The 18,563-nt window shown below is 42.3% G+C and overlaps 1 protein-coding gene across 4 annotated transcripts in view; it reads left to right on the top strand.

Moving 5' to 3' along the window:
• Positions 1-14,199, top strand: part of FAM149A (family with sequence similarity 149 member A) — a 30,073-nt gene extending 15,874 nt beyond the window's left edge. For 3 of the 4 annotated variants that reach the window (XM_031440262.2, XM_031440267.2, XM_031440265.2), the window contains exons 4-14: positions 1,500-1,642; positions 2,950-3,075; positions 3,747-3,917; positions 4,514-4,704; positions 5,495-5,649; positions 7,915-8,018; positions 8,603-8,812; positions 9,676-9,796; positions 10,636-10,764; positions 10,851-10,929; positions 13,877-14,199. In XM_031440262.2, coding sequence (XP_031296122.2) covers positions 1,557-1,642; positions 2,950-3,075; positions 3,747-3,917; positions 4,514-4,704; positions 5,495-5,649; positions 7,915-8,018; positions 8,603-8,812; positions 9,676-9,796; positions 10,636-10,764; positions 10,851-10,929; positions 13,877-13,950 — 1,446 coding nt within the window. In that variant the 5' untranslated portion in view covers positions 1,500-1,556 and the 3' untranslated portion in view covers positions 13,951-14,199. The other variant, XM_064477517.1, reaches the window with a different exon arrangement.
• The last annotated feature ends 4,364 nt before the right edge of the window (positions 14,200-18,563 follow it).

The following is an 18,563-nucleotide window of genomic DNA, read 5'->3' as shown; positions in this document are numbered from 1 at the left end:
TCAGCTGGGTGAGACTTTAGCCGACAGCTAAGGCTGCGGCCAAATCTCTGTGATTGCGCGGTTTCCGAGCTCTTCCTCCCGGCAAGTGTCCCTGAGAATTCCGGGACACAGTCTTCTGTGACGCCGGGGCGGCTGTGGAAGTCTGCACCCTAGCACCTCGGGTGTTCTGACCCCGGCTCTTGTCTTGTTTGTGACCTGGATTCTTTGCTTTCTTTGCAGCAGCTCTCCGCCCCTCCCTGCACACGCCGATGGCTCCGCTCCCGGGCTGGTTTTACACCGCGGTTCTCAAGGCGGCGGGAGGGAGAGAGGGCCGCGGGGACACCGCTCTGCAGGGGGGCCGGCTCCCAGCCTCTCGGGCCCTTTTCCAACAAGGGGCTGTTGGAAATAAACAGCGCCCACCCGCACGCCCCTCCTGTCCACCTCCACTCACGCTCTTTCTCCGTTAAGTGCGCAGATAGGAGGAAGGCTGAGGACCAGTCTTCAAACTGTCCGGATTCTGGGATTCATTTAATACAAATTTCCACGTAATTATCCGGAGAGAGTCTTATGACTTCCATTTATAGAATTTAAATTAATCCAGCCCCTAAGCATTAAAGTTTGCTTTGGATTTGAAAACTTTTGTTTACTTTTTGATAATATTTGCAAAAGCGACAAAACGCCAAGGATAGGAAAATGAAAATTAGCCCTTTTCCCCACCCCAGCCCCTCAGTCCCCTCCTCAGAAGCAAACATTCTTCTGAGTTTTCTCCTTATTTGCTTTTCAAAAGAGATACTTCAACTCCCCAGCAATATGGGAATCTAGTTTATTATCAGTTTGGGGGAAGAAGTAACACGGAAGACATTGAATCACATTCTGTGAAAATCACCCTGAATTGACCATTTTGGATCAGGTTTGTCAGGCTGAATAGGCCCTTGGTTGCTCTCAGTTGTGAGTTAGATTCAGTCTCAGGGCCAGACAGGAAAAATGAATACTCTGGCCTCATCTCCTAAGTTACCTAAGGTTTTTGTTTGTTTGTTTCATTGATTAAAAGAAGATGAACCGCCCTTCCTATAAAAGCAATTTTCCTTTTCAGTGTCATGATCATCAGAAAAAAAAATAGCTTGTATTTTGCAGAAGGGTTTAGGTGTGTCACAGCGATGTGAGGGACACGTGTCTGTGTACACATATGTGTGCACGTGTGTGCTTAGATATCTAGGTGTGTGTATGCGTATCTACAGCAACATTTGCGTCAGTGTGTATGTCTATCCCTGTAACATGTCTGTGTAAAAACCTGAATAAGTCTCATAACTGGTGTCATAGAAATAATCTCAATTAGTAGTTAAGGAAGCTGAGTCTCAGAGCGGGATGTAATTTATCAGAAGAGTAAAAATTGCAGCACTGGCATAACTGGTTTTTATTCATGTCATAGTCCCTCCTATATAAATTTGTACATATCATTGATTCTGAAGCCCGTATTTACAGCTTCTGGTCTTGTAAGTAAATGTGCATTTTTATTTTAGGAGTTTGACAAAGCCAACACACAGAAAGTACAGCAGTTATTCTGGGAGGTCGAGGAAATGTTATTTGAAGGGAAAGTAAGCCCTCAGACGCAGAATCTGCTGGCTGAATGCAGTGAGTGGGCAAGGAGGTCCCTCCATCTGAGGTAAGGAGGCTGTTCATAGTCACTCTGCAGAATTCGTTTAGGAACTGCTCACTCCCCACCTGTTGACTAAATTGGTATATTTTGAGTGAAAGCACTGGCCCTGTCAAAATATGTATCTAGAACACGTGTCCCTTACTGAGAAATCACATCCTTTGAAACAGTGTTTGAGGAAATCTGGAGACATGCCAATACTCAAGTGCATTTTCATTTGTGAGAAGCAGCAAATCTAGCTTTCTGTCCCCAGAAAGGCATTGCACACATCACAGTGCAGGAAGGGAGGAATGGCGGACGTTCCCCTTTGCCTTCTCACTCGCTGACATGTGAGCAGCGTGTCTGTCCTCAGTGCCCAGAGCAGTGCTTGGAGTGGGGTGGGGGGAGGAACAGTTATTGGCTGAACGGTTGGATAGATGAATCTTACCACCTGACCAATCGATGCCTTATGTAGGAAGGGTCATCTACTTTTTGTATCAAAGATGAAGACTATAGATTGGGTGTGAAGGTCATCTTCCTTCAACTACTCAGTCAAACCTTCTTAGAAGAAAAAAATCCTTGTCAGTATCTGAAGTTCCCCTGTGTTGTATCCAGAGAGAATAAATGGGAACATTCATACAAATGTTGATAGGTCTGATTATCTCAACTAGGTAGCTTTTTTTAAAAAAAAATCTTGACTCACTAGGTTTTTCATTGTTCCTCTTCAGTCCTTCATAAGCCCCTGCCCTAGATACTATAATGTGTTCACTGGATGTTAACAGTGGATCCTAGCATCCTGGTGCACTGACCCGAAATCCCAGAACTCAGACCTGCCCCTCTCACCACTGCCTTACATAGTTCACATAAAAGTGACGGAGGGGAGGCTGGAAAAAAAGAAAAGATGACAAGGACCAGAGGCCAATTATATATATATTTATATATCTTTCTTCATTGTGTGTATATTAGCTAACGTTTACAGAGAGCTTCTGTGTGCCCGAGTTGTCTGAATCCGATCACATTATCTCTAAGCCACTCAGTCCTACAAGGGAACTGTTAGTCTGCCTTGCATGTAAAATCAAACAGGTGAAGTCAGCGGCTCAGGGAGCCTGAAAGCTTTGTCTCAAGTCTTTTCTTCAGTTGCAAGAACAGTCCGTCCTTCTTCCTCAAAGCCTGTGCTTTTCCTGGGATCCCGTTGCACTGCTCACGTACCTACCTAACTCTACCTTATTGCTTCATACATGCTTCTTCAGAAGATTCTTTTACCAGCGTTTAAAATGGGAAAACATCTTTCCCTTTCCAATCAGAAATACTAATTTCTCTTTTTTTTGCACTTACAGACTATTGGGGAAACAGCTCATCCCGCCCACTGATGAAGGGGTCCAGCACTTCCAGGGCAGCGAGCCTGGTTCTGCCGTCCACAAACCCTCCTTTGATGCCTGTGCACACAGGAGCAATGTCAGAGAGTATGTTCCTAGAAGTTGCTTTTGAAAAGTGTTTTAAATTGCATTTTAGTTGTGCTTTTTCATGTCTATCTCAGCCGCAAGCCTTGGCTCAACCAAACTGGAAATTTAGATTTCAGTGACAGGCAGGAGGTACAGAGCATTTTTTTTTTTACCCAAGATGCTTCTGATTCTAAATTGATGATGATGATGATGTGTGTAACACAAATAACAAGGAAGTTAACTTCTAAATTGTTGTTTCAAAGACTCTGAAAGGCAGGCTAGATGCAAAAGCAAAAACTGCCTCATTGGGGTGGATCCTAAGCCCCAGGGCAGTAGCAGAAGAAATAAAGCTCCATTCCATTTTCTTGTGCTCACGAACAGATTTTGGTAAATCCCTCTATGCCATTCATACATATTTGGGACTGGGCCACGACGTCCCTGTCATTACATCAAAGAGGATACAAACTCGTAGAATAATTTAGACTTTTAAGAAGCCCTCAAAATTTTTTAATGATGCCTGCGTTAAAATGTTGCTTTTAAATATATGGCTTTTGTCAAATGTGATATTTAGTGATTTTTAAAATTTGGAATTCTGTGGCTTTATGGATAATTGTAAAAACCTGTAATGATGGTGTAAACATTATGTTGTTGAGGTTCCACAAACCCTCATGGAGAATCTGATTTTCCCATAGGCTGTGCATCTCCGGCTCCCATGTAGTCCCTGCAGTGCTCTCAGCCCCTTCCCTGCCCGGTCCTCACGGCACAGGGGTTACTGATCTGACGGCACGTTCATCCCTGGAAGAAGAGGTTTATGATGTGGATGGAAAGATTGAAGAGTATTTCGCTTTTGACAGAAAAGAAGAGTAAATGGAATTTTATTTGACATTGACATTGACTTAGTACACTAGTATTTATTTATTTGGCATGTATTTTGAGTATATGTTCATTCAGTGTGTTGTGAATTTTTCACTTGTCCAAAAGATTTTGTATTCTTTTGAGAGTCACATGCTCCCCGAAGTTTTTAGATTCCTGGCAGGAAGTGGAGATGTGAAGCGGGGCTCCCCTTTCGTACTGACAGTGAGGCACAGACAGAAACAAAGAATTGTGTTCAGCGTGTTGTCGAAAGCAGACAAGGTTACTAGTGGCCTTTGTTCCCCAGGGGGCTCCCCGTGCCCCAAGCCCGGCTGCCCAGGTGGGCAAAGGGGAAGGTCCAGTCTCTGCACTAAATGCCTATTTGGTTCTTAGACAAAAGCTATAAATACTGTATAATAAAAAATTTGCCTCCTGATTGAAAGTTGGTCCATTAAAAACTAACAAAGTGCTGTTGGAAAAAAAAAGTTAGGTTTATTTATATGTGTTTAACGTATATGTATGCATGCATGTTGGATAGGTAGAAAGACAGCGTTATTTTAACTTTAACCGTTGATATGTCAGTAATTAGAATGGGTTTTGTCCTTAGTGATGAGGACTGTCTTGAACAGAAGTCAGCTCGGCATCACCGGACGCAGCGTAAACATGGACTTCCTCCCGTGTCCCCGCACGACTGTCTCAGAGATGCGGTGGCTGCAGAAGTGTTTGATCACGTCTGGACAAATGTGGTAGAAATACTGGGAAAGCTGATTAGAAAAAACTGGGAAGTTACACTCGCAGGTACTTACTTTGTAGAATTTGGCTTAATGAAGAAGTAACACCTGTTCCTCAGCTTCCTGCCCCACCAGCTTGGCCAACCCTAGGACATGAGTGGGGTGAGAAGGGATGGGGTTTTCTGCCTTTATTCAAAAATGATCTCTAATCACTTCAAAAAGGACATTATGGTTTTTTTGAGCTATAAAAATCATATAGAGTCACTCCTGGAAAAAAACACAGAACTATACAAGAAAGAAGCTAGAAGTCACTTTTAAAATTGTGGTTAAAAAAATTACCTAATTAATCCCTAGAAATGTTGTACTGGTTTTTAATTATAGATGACATTATTTATAAAATAAAATGTAAACAAAGCTAATTAATAATCGTTTCATTTACCTATGTAACATGTTTTCTAAACTACTTGAAATTGAGGAGAAGCAAACTACAGAACTGTCAAGAAGTGACTAGTGTTAACCAGTTTGTACAAGAGAGTAATAATCATGTTAATTTAAATACTACTTTTTCCAATCAAAGGAATTAATTGGGATATTATAAAATACCAAGAATCTTTCTTGCCCCGGTGTATAATCTTGATTTTTCTACCTACACTGATGTGACAGGCATTTCGCTCTGTGCTCTCGAGAAAGTGTCACATCAGCCCGTTGCTCTATAGGGTCTCCTCTCTGTAGCAAGACTCGTGGCCACAGCAGACTCGTGGTATTTGAAGAACGAATATTCTCCTGGAACAGTGGATTTTAGGTGCATGTATTAGATAGTATGTTTCTTAATAATGTTGCTTTTTCTCTTGGCACAGAAGGAAAAAAACAGAAAGAAAAACTGAAGGTAGCTGAGAATAAATCTCCACCTGTCGTCATTTCCCGTGTCAACGCCGAAGTCACAAGTGTTCCCCCGTCCAGAAGCTCTGAAACTCGAAGCATACCCCTGGCTTCTTATCTTAATCCACCTCAGGTAGATGCTTTTCCACACTCTCTCTCTCTTTTTCCTTCAATCTTTATCTCTCTGGCCTCCGTTTGTCAACAGTGCCATTCTGTTATATTCTGTTAGCAAGATAATTTGGGTCTGTTGGCCAAGAAGATCAAAATTTTAAAATAATTGTTTCATGGAGTTTAATAGAATATTAAATAGAGTAGGGACACTCAGATCTGAGACTTTCCACCTGCTTTGAGATGTAGAGCTGTTTCCATAGTTTTGAAGAGAAAAAAAATGCTTTCCCCCAATATTTCTAGCCAGTTTGAAGGTTACAGATGTTTTCCTGTTCTCCTACCAAACTGATAAAAGACTCAGTCAGTGAGTATACCTTGGGTTCACAGAGCAAGACATTTCATCATGTTAGCCTTTATTATTATAATAAGATGCTAATTATATATCATATCACATTGTATTCCATTATATATTGTAATTAGAGGTCCTTTGGCTCCTAAGTGCTGGGGAGTTCAGAGGAAAAATAGCATACCCGTCCGAAAGTAGAATAATATGTGAATTAAATCCTAAATGATAGGCAGGATTTATTAAGCTGAAAAAGAAAAGGGAGGATGACAAGGCAGGGGCAGAAATATTCCACGGCAGAGCAGGAGGGCAGGCGGTTCAGGGAGCAGCGGTTTCAGAGACGCCTGCTGGGCTTGCTTCAGCCTCCACCGTTAAGGGCTTTCCAAAGCACCTTCTTCACTTGTGCTGTTCAAAAGAAACTTTTGGAATTGCTACCAGCTTATTGTATTTTTTGGTCTCTTTAGGTGGCTCTGACAGGCTCAACAGTATTGTCCACTTTTCATATTAAAATATGGAGTATGGGGTGGAGGATGTAGCTCCATGGTAGTGATACAGAAAAAACGGATGTGGGGCGCGAGGAGGGCTGTGTCCCAGGCTTCGGTTGAGCTCCTGGGACCTGCCCTGACAAGTGTGGGTCCTTGGCTTCACACAGGAAAGAATTAAAAAGCGAGCCACAGTTGAGTAAAGGTAGGTTTATTCAGAGAGATACATTGAAAGGCAAGAGAAAGGCCACGAGGTGTGGGGTTCGGGTGCTCAGATTAAAAGTAGGTACACATTCCATAGACAGAGTGTGGGCCGTCTCCGAAGAGGGAGAGAGAGAGGGCACCGTGTTGCCAGTTTTTATGGGCTCAGTGGCTTCATATGCTAATAAGTGGAAGGACTAGTCTAACTAGCCTGAGGAAGGGGCTGGGATTTCCAGGAAGTTGGCCATTTTCCACTCTTTGACCTTTTGAGGCTAACCTTGGGACTGCCATGGCGCCTGTGGGCGTGTTATTCACCATGTTAATATATTACAATGAGCTTATAATGAAGCTTAAGATTTGCTAGAAGTTAAATCTCTCATCATCTTGAGCCTCAAGGCCTACTGGGGGTTGAATCTTTCACCATTTTGATGTTAATTGCTGTAGCATTCCTTGAATGGCTGTGCCCTGCCCCCTTCCTGTCTCATTAGAGTGTGTTCTTAGCATGCAAGAAGTCTTGAGTTCAATCCCCAGCACTTCTACTAAAAATTAAAAAAAAATTTTTTTAATATGAACTATAAACCACAAAAATGAACAGTTGAGGACAAGATAGAAAAGAACCTTTAACTCTCAGGCAATATAAATACACTTGAAAAAAATGGAAAATTTAAAAATCTAAGGAGTTTTTTTTTTTTTTTTTACAGATTTTTTGGTTGTTTCTATGTTTTTTTATGATTTTTTAAAATGCTTTTTACAACTGTTTTGTTGTTTTCATTTGGATAAATGTTAAAAGGAAGAGAATGGGCACCAAAGTTAAAAGTAAAAATAAAATACTAGTAGAGTTTATTTTGAAATAGTCAAAGCATTTCGGTGGTAATTATAATATGTCTTAATTTATTCCTTGAACATTTACTGTTTTATATACTCAGTATGAGGAAAATGTGATTATGGTCACCACATTTTTCTCGAACTAGAATTCTAGTTTCAGAATCCCATTTGCCTAAATCTAAATATGATTTTAAATCTTAGTTGGCCATATTTTGGGGCCAAATAGGAATTTAATCATTATCTAGCCCTTACTTTGTGCTTTCACCAAGGTTATCTAATTTAATTCTCCCAAGAACTCTGTGAAGTAGGAATCATTATCCCGAGTGTAAAGATTCCACAAATTAGCCAGTTTAAGTGTCTCCTGTGGATTCGTGATGGGCGTCAGGAACCACCATGGCCCCGGATGCTTTTTAATTTTTATTGTTTTTATTTTTCTCAGTTTCATCGCTTCTCCAACAATTTTTATAGTGACTTGAATGGTGTGATGACAATTCAAGCAAAACCGCTTCAGCAGAGATCTACCTATTTTGCAGATAGAACACAGTACGTATTAAAAATAATTGCCCAGTTTCTTCCCTATGCTGGGTGCACCTGAGCACCAAATACTACAGAGGGCAAGATAGTGAGAATCGCATTTAATCCCACACTCCGGATGTGCCTGAGCACAGCCAGGGGAGGGCACGGCCGATGTGTAAGAGCAAAACCACGCTATTCTATACATACATACATACATACATATATACATACATAAAATTTTAAAAAAACTTTTAAATTGTAAATCAACTATAATTTGAAAAAAACCCATGCTACTCTAATATCAACCACGAAACAGTTACTGTTAGGTTGGGGCAGATAAGAGGGGAATGTAGCTGTCAATTCTTAATCTTATGGCCGTATTGTTTGATTACAAACAGTGAGAAACTTAGCTCTTTTTTCCCTGCGGATGATTCTTCACAGAAATTAAAATGGAACTGGAAATGATAGTCTGTCCATTCATGCAACAAACAGGACTGTGATCTGTAGGCCAGGCGCTGTCCTAGACAAAGTCCAGCAAGGCGTACACGTGGCCTGCACTCTGTTCTCACAGAACTTTCCTCTGAGTAATGAACCTGATTTCCCTCCCCCAGGACTGAGCAAGAGGACAGATCGCTGGGTGTGGGGGCCACTGCTCTCTCCTCGGCACGGCCCCGTCAGGGGCGCGTCTGGGATGCTCGCGGACTACAGACGTCTGCGAAGAAAACACCGGCGCACAGGAGGCTGCCTTCTCTTACTGCAGACTCACAGAGAATAAAAACCCCCAATGTGTACAGCGATGAAGTTCTCAGGGGAACAAAGCTGTAAGTCTTGTCTCTCTCGTGGCAAACCAAAGGTCACAGAGGATGCTTGTCAATTAAGGTTTATTGTTTCTTCCGGGCAAAGCATCCTCTATCAGATTTTATGTGGATGCTTTCTAAATAGTTCATTAATTTGGATATTTTTCAATGTTAATACTTGTTAGGGAACATCTCTTATCATCATTACTCTTCTTTTATTAAAATTTACTCACCCATCCTGACAAATAAACTTTACAATCTGGTTGTCAAATTTTTAAAAAAGTATCACATTGGGCCTCACAGCATTAAATCTATTAACATGTAGGAATAACTGGCATTTTCACAAAATTTAGTTTTCGAAACAAAGAACATATTTTACCTCTCCCGTTATTGGCCTTACACAAAGGTTTGTAAGTTTTCCTCATCTTGGCCCTGCACATTTAGAATTAATTTTATCCTTCACTGATTGCTCCATTCCCTAAATTTCTGCAGTGCTTACACTTGGAACCACACACCGTAGCGCTGTCATACCAGCTGCATTGCCTTGTACTCTAATCATTGGATGTGTTTTCATCTTGTTTTCGATAATTTGTAATCTCCTTAAGAGGAAGAACTAGACCTCCGATAACTTCTGTGCTCCGGGCAATGGCCGGCTTAGCTGAGCGCTCTCGGTAAATGCAGGTTGCCGGTCCTTGCTGAACTCGGAGGTGACCTGAGCTGGAGCTCAGTCCCCCGCCCACAGTCGTCTTCCTGAGGCTCAGCTCCTCCTACCTGGCATTTCCCCTGGAAGGCGAGGAGCTTCGCGGTGGGGTCCGCCCCCCGCCCCCGCCCCCGCCCCTGCCCCTGCCCCTGCCCCAGGCACTCTGGTCGCGTCTCTGTGTTTGCAGGCAGACTGGCACGGAGCGCAGGCCCTCCCCACCGGTGCAGACCCCTCGGAGCAGGTTGCCCCCAATAGGCTCAGAGGCTGCTGAGCAGAATACGGCGGTTCCCGGATCTCGCCCTGTTTCTGTAAGACAGATTTCATTATTTTTAAGTGCACCAATTTGCATAGTTGGTTGGAAAACAAACGAACAAACAAAACCTAGTTTGGGCACTTCCAAATGAACTCAGTAGTGTAAAATGCGTCCATAATCTGCTCCCTGAAAGTAAATGGCTTGTGAGAATTTACAGGTGGTGGAGGGGTAGTTCAATGTTTTGTGAAATAAAAACATGGCAAGAACTAAATCAGAAAGTCCAGGTGCCAAGGAAATATCTGACAGTCAGGATGGTGTAGTGAAGAAAAGAGCATGAAAGTTAGGTCAGGAGACAGGGAGATCTGTGTTGGAATCCTTCATCTCCCTGAGCCTTAATTTTCTCATTTATAAAAGAGCAATAATGACTGCTCCCTCAAAAAATTGTTACAAGGATTAAATGAATTTACAGATGTCCAGATAACACCTGGCATAGATTACGAGCACAGTGTTACGAGCTCTCGTTTTTACAGGTAACCTTCACCATGTTCACTGCAGTGTAGAGGCAGTGTGTTCTTTGCCTGAGCTCAGCTCAGCCAAGCAGACGCCAAAGGTCTAGGGGAGGTGTGCTCCTCGCAGGAAGCACAACCAGATGCCCCCAGATTTACAGGGACAGCTCCCTTCACTCTGATACAAGTAACTGTATCTGTTTTATAAAACAGGGAAAGATCTCAGCTGCAGGGAACATAAAGGCTTAGCGATCTCTAAATGAAAGTTTTCAAATAAGCAAGTGAGCAAATGAATAAACGAGTGAGTGATGGAAGCATGTATAGATTTTCTTTTGTCTTTTTAAGGAGTGCACTTATTTTAAACAAGAACATATTGTCCTTCATTTAGTTCAGAGGAAAGCATCCACAAAACCGTGTGTTAAGTGCGGTTCCTGACAGTGTAGAAGGAACCCCTCTTCGAGAAAGATCTCTGACTGTGGAGCAGTTTTCAAGGCCCAGCACAACCCATACATTTTGGGTAGGTTCTCTGTTAACCGTAACTTTCATTTTTAAAAATATCTGAAACAATAAAACTCATGCCTCATTTTATTTTTCTTCCGACAGTCAGATACACCTAGAAAAGGTTCACTGACACTGATGGAATTCGCTGGACACACGTGGACCGGTCAAGGCTTTTTGACAGGTCAGTGTCCTCCGTAAACAAATAAATGATATAATATGTGAAGATTCAAGTTTTGGAAAGAGAAATTAAAGATTACCTATCTTGATAGGACCATTTTGATCACGTAAGAGGAAATTCCAAATGTTTGTAGTCGATGGCCATACCTCAGAATCGCATTCAAGAGCAAAACTTCAAAGGCAAGCACTTCTCTGCTGCTGGTCATGTTAAAAAAAAAAATCAGCTGAGTAAATTTGAAGATCTAACTGGTTGTGTTAAATGATTCACGAATCGAGCAACATCTCATCTGGCAAAGAGAGAGATTCTCTGAGGGGTTATGGGACATGCAAGGCTTTTATATCTTATAGTAAGGAGGGTGGGACAAGGAAAGGAAGTCATTAGCAAGGAAGAAGTGAAAGTTCATTGGAGGAGAGTAAAAGTCAAGTGATGATGGCTTCTCATTGGCTGGCTTGTTGCTGGGCAGGAAGGAAGTCTTCCTTCCTTCTGCTGGGATAGGAATGTAGTTGCACTTCCTGTCTGGGAGTGCACCGTAGTCTCCAACTGTTGGGGACAGTTACTGATGTCCTCCTGTTGGGGTAATTGAAGGCGAATGGTAGGTAGAGTGTGAGAACTCCCTCTACAGGCCTTCCTGACTCCAATTCTGGTTGAGATTTCCTTTTCTGAATTTTCACAGTCTTAAAGGAGAAATGCCCAAATCTACTTAATAACTTAGGGCCTCACCCTCAAACAAAAAATAAAATGCTGTCTTAATGAGTCTTACAAGAAGTCAATGTATCTCTCCACTATAGAGTTTCCATCCTTTTTTTTTTCCTGGTGCCACTAACTTTAATTTCCTTATTTTAATAATATACCATCAGTGATAGGTCTGACATTAGATTTTTTTTCTTCTAGTTATGTATTGTTTTTATTTTTTTTTAATGGAAGTGTAGTTGATTTACAATGTTAGTTTCAGGTATACAGCAAAGCAATTCAGTTATACATATACATACATATATTTTTTTCAAATTCTCTTCCATTATTATGACATTGAATATAGTTTCCTGTCGTATACAGTAGGTCTTTGTTGCTTATCTATTTTATATATAATAATGTGTATCTTTTAATCCCAAACTCCTAGCAACAATGTGGAAGCTAAAACTGACATTTTTATGTAAAGCTTTTCTATCCTTTGGTTTATAATAAACTTTGGAAATCCATGTTTTTCTTCTAAATGAAACTCTAATTTCAGATTCTCTTTGAAGATCTAATTATAAAAATGCTTCATAAAAATAATACAAATAGTCTAATTATTTTATAATGTAGAGTTTTAGATAAATACTTCATCTCAGCTAGTATGCTATTTAAAGGATAAAGTTTCTAGACTGAATTCAGGCCAATGATGTTTTAATTCTCAAAACTGTCACCACCATTTTTGGTCAAGGAGGCAGCATCTCCTTGTCATGAGGTATGCCACTGTGGAAGCAAGTGCCTGGTTTCCATTCTGACTCTACCAGCTGGGCAGTCTTAGGAGAGCCTCGACTGTGTAGGCTTCAGTTTCTTCTTTATAATAGACTGGGTGGAAAAAATAATTATTGGGGAAATGTATGGAAAGGAACAAGTTAGATGCCAGGTGTACACTGTTTGCTCAAAAATTATGAACCATTTGTATTGTCAATAATCTGAAATGTTGAGGATGATTTGCTGTTTTAAGGGAAATACTTAACATATTATCATCCTAAAATAAACCTAGTGTAATTCAAGCAGTGGGACAACACAGGCTTAGCGCGGTTTACACCAGCCCTTCTGTGGTTCTGTAGCGTAGTGATGTCGAAGATTCCTTATTCCTCTGAGGTTTTTCTCCTCAGCTGCTGTGCCTTTCGTTTGCTTTTTCCTTTGTACTTCCCTAGCAGTGTTTGCTGTCGTTTTCAATGACGATAGTTCTTCCTGTAGAAGACAGCCCTGGTGTGTGAGAGAGAGGAGAGTGAAGGCTGATGAGTCCGAGTCTGTGGATGGGCCGTAGACAGTGGTGCTGAAGGCAGGGACCCCAGGAGTTTAATGAGCTCAGTCCTGGGGATGCTGACTGCAGCATGCTACATGGAGGTGTCTGAGAGTCTGCTGGGCGCACCGGAGCAGAGGTTAGGAGAGGAAACTCAGCTCTGAATTTGTTTTAAACTTGAACTCTTCATTTTTTCACCAAATACTAAGTCAGTGCATTCTTTTATCAGTAACTTTATGACCACCATTATTACTGCTGGTCAGAGGCCACTTTCATTTCTACAGACGTGACCGAGGTACACAGGAGAGATGTTGCTGTAGGTCTAAGGGTTTATTTTCTTTCTCTCTGACAAGGAGGCAGGGAGTCTCTTTCTTAAGCTTTGCTTCCAGGTCAGAAAGCAGCAGGGGCTATACCTTATCAACATCTGTTCTGTAGCAGAAAAAAAAGAAAGACGGGAGGCAGAGGAGCCAAGAGTGGGCAGGAGTTACGCCATGGCTTCTGCCGGTGGGAAGTAGTGGGGCTGCCCCGGCCCCCCGTGCAACCTCCTGGGCCTCAGGGCTCCACCTCTGGGTAGAAGGTCCTTGCAAACCCACCAGCTCTGGGAGAACACATGGCTGGGATGGAGGCTCAGAGCGGGGCGGGGTGCCCATCTTTCTTCTCAGCACCCAAAATGGCAGTGTTTGCATGACTGTTTCCTGACTTGTGTAAAAGTGACATTAAAATAATTTTTTTTCTTTTTATAAAATATTATCTGCATGGACTATACAACACAGTCCTTTTGAGAACTAAAATTTTTTTTAACTTACAAAAAATTTTTTTTGCAGGGGGGCAGTAATTAGGTTTATTTATTTATTTTTGGAGGAGGTACGGGGGGCTGAACCCAGGACCTTGTGTATGCTAAGCATGCGCCCCACCGCTTGAGCGATACCCTTCCCCTTTTTAACATTTTAATGAAAATTTTGCTTTGTGTTTCAGGTTCACCGTATCTGCCTAAATCTTTCCAGAGGACAACTTTGACCTTAAGAAAGAGATTCCAAGTGGCCTCTTGATATGACTTCACCAGAGCTACAACGCTGGCTGGAGCGTTCAAAGCCTCAGCACACTGTTTATCACTTGAAAAATGGAAGAACAAGTATTATGTTATGTATCTGTCTGACCGGCTGAGATGTTGGACTCCTGAGAGAAATGCAGGCGAACAACTGAATCTGGAACACTTTGCATTGTAAAGAGAATACAAGTCAAACTCACCAACCTTCTTCTTTACCGGAATCATTCCAATAAAGATTCTCTTAAGCTTTGCTGGGAAGAATCTAGCGTGTGTTTATAATCCATCCTTCATCAGTTACCTGTAGACACACACATACTTCGCTCACATTCACACACTACTGAGCACATGAAAGTATATTGTCTAGGAATATGTCATTTTTATCTAGGAATCTGTATAAAACCTTTATATCTTGACATATATTTTTTTGTCTCATTCTATGAATAATTCCCTCAAAATCCCAGTCGCTGGTAGCTGTCACTCCCTCCTTCAGGAAACGGCAGTGATCTTTGGTGCAACGTGCCAGTCTGACTGTCAGATCGCCCTCGTCCTTGGGCTAATGGTCTCAGACCTTTTAAAAAAGCCCTTCAGTCATGAACCTCTCTGAGTAACGTCAGTGGCTGAGGGTCTCAGGTCAATTTTGTTTCACTAGTTTTCATGTTCTAATTCGGGCAGTTTATTTAAAACTATCCCACATTTATTGATTTTCTAAAAGCTGAATATAAACGTCATTGAAACATATGACATATGGTTTCATTTCTGTTGTTCACAACGGAAGTGCTCGTCCACCAGAGGGAGAGCTTTGCTGAATCATCTTTCTCATGCCGTCACAGTCTGACCTCTGCTCAAATGTCATCTCTGCAGGAAGCCTGCCTGGATCTTTCTGTCTAAACAGCAGCTCTCTCCACCCTCTGTCCTCTAGCCCTGTTTTATTTTCCTCCAGAGCATGTGTCCCGACCTGACATTAATGTAGAAAGTGGAACAGAGAAGGCACAGGAGCAGTGATCCATTGGAGGCACACCTCTAGGGTCTCTCCCTCCTCCTCCTCCCCCTCCCCCAACCTACCATTGTTTTCCATTATAGTGACTTAAATTCTTAGACTCATTTTGATATTCTCAGATCTCAAATGGCCATAATTTTCTTCTTTTCTATCAGCTAATTATACCAATCTAGCTTTCATTAACACAGAGAGATTAGAAAAAAAAAAAAGAATTCTAGACAGAGGCAAAAACACACAAGCCTAACACAGGAGCGTACCCGGAGGTCTGAAGAGCCATGGATGGAATTAGCACAGGGGTAAAGAATAAGCGTGAGATCAGCAAGTAATAGGAGCTGAGGGATTAAGAGCCCTTTTGGCCTGGGAATTCGTAAATTATCTGCAACAGGAAGTCGCTGGGGAGTTCTGAGAACAGTGATGTAATCTGGGAGATGCTGTTTCAGATCAGGTGATTGTGGTGCAGTTGGTGAGAAGTCAAGGGACTTAAGACATGTTTCAAATTTGAGCCAAGAGGATTTGCTATTGGATTGGATGTGGGGTGTGACAAAAAGTGATTCAGAATTGACTCCAAGGCTTTGGTGTGTCACTTGGAAAGATGATGTGGTCATTTACTGAGGGTGGAGGGAATTCAGGGGGAGCAGACTTGGAAGCACGTTGGGACAGGTGTGCCTGAGGCGCCTACGAGATGCCTACGCGGAGCTGTCGAGGTACTTGGCTATCAGCACCTGCGTGTTAGAGAGAGGTGCCGAATGGGGGTGTAAGTTTGGCAATGGGGTGTGAAGAGAAGCTAGCAAGCAGGCAGAAAGAATGACTGGTGAGGGAGAATAAAAATCAAGAGAATGTGGATGTGGACTCCTCAAAGTCAAATGGAGGGGAAAGTTTTGCAAAGAAATGATAAGGACTCCAATAGGTTAAATGCTGTTAATTGTAAGTCAATTTAGATAAGGTCTGCAGAATGACTTAAAGATTTAGCTGTACAGAAGATACTGGTGATCTTGACAAGATCCGTGCTAGTGGAACGGACAAGGCAAAAGTCCAACTGCAGAGGGTTCAGGGGAGAAGCAGAGGAGAGGAACTGAAGACAAGAGGAATTTGCACTGATGGTTTGATGGGTGTGAGTATATAGCTGACATAGTTCTGTGTCCAGCCAGAATTTATTTTTATAATCTAAACTAAATATCTTCTTCAAATTGGGAATCATTCCAAGTGACATAAAGTTTAAGAAAATCTAAGTGTTAACTTACACAAAGCCTTTCTGTAGCTTATAACACGTCTGGCCCATGACTTTAAATTTCAAAAGCACTTATTTCAAGCTGGGGAGCGTAGCAAGCAAAGATCTTCCAAGCGGGAAGGTTTTCATCCTTTACTGTAGAATGAATCTTCAGAAGAGGAAGTAAGAACATGCCTTTCTACTCAGTTGGATTAGTCCTGGGAAGCTGACAATCAAATGGTCAAATGGAGATAGATTATCTTCTCCTTGGCAATGCCCTTTGTCCTACACTGAGCATCATTACGTTTTTGCTGGACGCTCTAAGGTGCAGCACTGTGTACTTTGCTGCCAGGAGAGAAGGAGGGTGCCATGTATTTCTTGCAGGCCAGGTTGTCGGAGTGATTTCGTCTGAAATTCCAATATTCCAATATCCCAGGCAGTATGAGAAGCGTCCCACTGGTGACAAGGAGACCATGGACAAGATGAACAAAGGGACAGGCTTTTATTTTGTTGACCCTTTAAAAAAGACTCTCCAGTGCCCTCTTCTCCACCCACAAATTGCCTTCAAAATAAAGATAAAACATCTATGTCTGGTGATCAAGGGCTACAGAAGCTTGCTCCATGCCACCCAACAACATTCTCTTACTCTGGTCTCTGTGAGCCACCCTGTGCCCCAAGCAGGGGTCTCCACACTGCCTCCTGAGCCCATCAGAACCTTCCCTGACTTGGAGCATTTCTTTGCTTTGTTGGAGCACTGGTTGCTGTTGCCGGGCGCACTCACCGCCGCCCCGCCCCCACTCCACTTCTCCAGGGCAGCAGTCGTATGTTGTAGTCCTTGTTTTGTCCGCAGAGATGAGCAGAGAGTCAGATATACAGAAATCCTGTACTTTTATAGCCATAATTGACCTTATAGCTCAGTCTCAACCCTTTAGAGAGAAGGTAATGAAAGCCCCGGAGATAAACACTTAAAGGTACTACAGAAATATATTTTTTTAAAGTCTTAAAGTAATTAAACAACATAGAAGTGAATAACATAAAAATGTAAGTTTTTCTTCTCCATTCCCACACCATAAAGTTGGTCAGTATTTTTCTTTCTGGATATTAGTCTCCCTGTAGAGGAAAAAAGAAAACTTCTCCCAAAGAGGGCATTACATTTTATACTCTGTTCTGCAACTTGTTTTATTATTATTTTTTCACTTACTATTTCACGGACATCTTTCTGTGTCAGCATATATAGACGATCTGAAAAAAAAAATCAGCTGGAGAAAAGTCTGAGACATGTTTTTCTCTACAACGAAGAGGCTCAGCAGGTGGCTGTGGGCAAACTATACAGTAAACAAAATAAAAACACAGAGAGCATTGCTCAGTGTTTCATTTTCCTTAACACTTTTCCTATAGCTTAGGGACCCGCTGCCAGAAGAGGTGTCCCTCTTTGTAAGGGACAGCCCCTTTGTAAGAAGGATCAAGTGTAGACGAAAGAACCAGAGTCAAGAATGGGTACCTCTGCCTGGAGAAAAGAGAGAAACTGGTAGGGAACACAGCCCCTGGGCAGAACTGGGGCAGCCTTCTCACTGCCTTTACTGTTTCCTTCTGCAGGCTCAGTGGTTTGTTCTTTCTGGGAGTTCTCCATAACTACTCCTCTATCAAACCCTCCTCTCCCGGCATCGCTTATCCACCTTGCCGACTAAAAATCCCTCGTCATCTATCTCTGCTTGGATTAAATCACGAGCCGCTGCAGCTGCTCACCTTTGACACTCCCTGAAAGGAGTTCAGGGTGGAGATCAGGAATCAGGCAATCTATGTTCTAGGGAAAGCTTACAGAACAGGCCTTCAGATAGCTAGATATTTTCAGGAGGTTTTATGAGCCCTAATTCTTGGATATCCTCATATCTAGAAAAGCACTAAAATCATTTTTGCTGACCTTTGCTCCTCCTGACTAGCAGCAAGCGTCTGCCTAAATGTGTGCTTGACTGCATGGAACCCCCTTCACTAAAATCATATATAATACTGACTCTCCCCTCCCCCACTTTGGAGCAGGTATTCAGAGCTGCCTGAAATGCTGTCTCCTAGGCTGCACTCCTTATTTCGCCCCAAATAAAACTTCACTCACAGCTCTCACGTTGTGTGATTTTATTTCAGTCTACAACCTGTTTCAGAGATTTCGACCTCCATCCTCTCCTATCTACCCCTATCTTCTCTTGGGTGCTGGCTTTTCTTGGTCCCGAAAATATTTTGTAAAATATTTAGATCACAACAGCCTTACAACCTTGCTCTCTCTTGTCGCAATCAGCCATTCGATGCCCTTAAGGTCGTGCCCCTAAGGCTACTCTAGATCAAAGTAGGTAGCTGCCCAGAGTGAACCTGATGCGTAAGCCAGGATGCTACCCACCTCCGAGCAGGCAGGCAGGCA

This window comes from Camelus dromedarius, chromosome 22 (genome assembly GCF_036321535.1).
Source record: "Camelus dromedarius isolate mCamDro1 chromosome 22, mCamDro1.pat, whole genome shotgun sequence".
Lineage (NCBI taxonomy): Eukaryota > Metazoa > Chordata > Mammalia > Artiodactyla > Camelidae > Camelus > Camelus dromedarius.
Note: the sequence above shows the minus strand (reverse complement) of the source record. Positions and strands in the feature narration are given on the sequence as shown.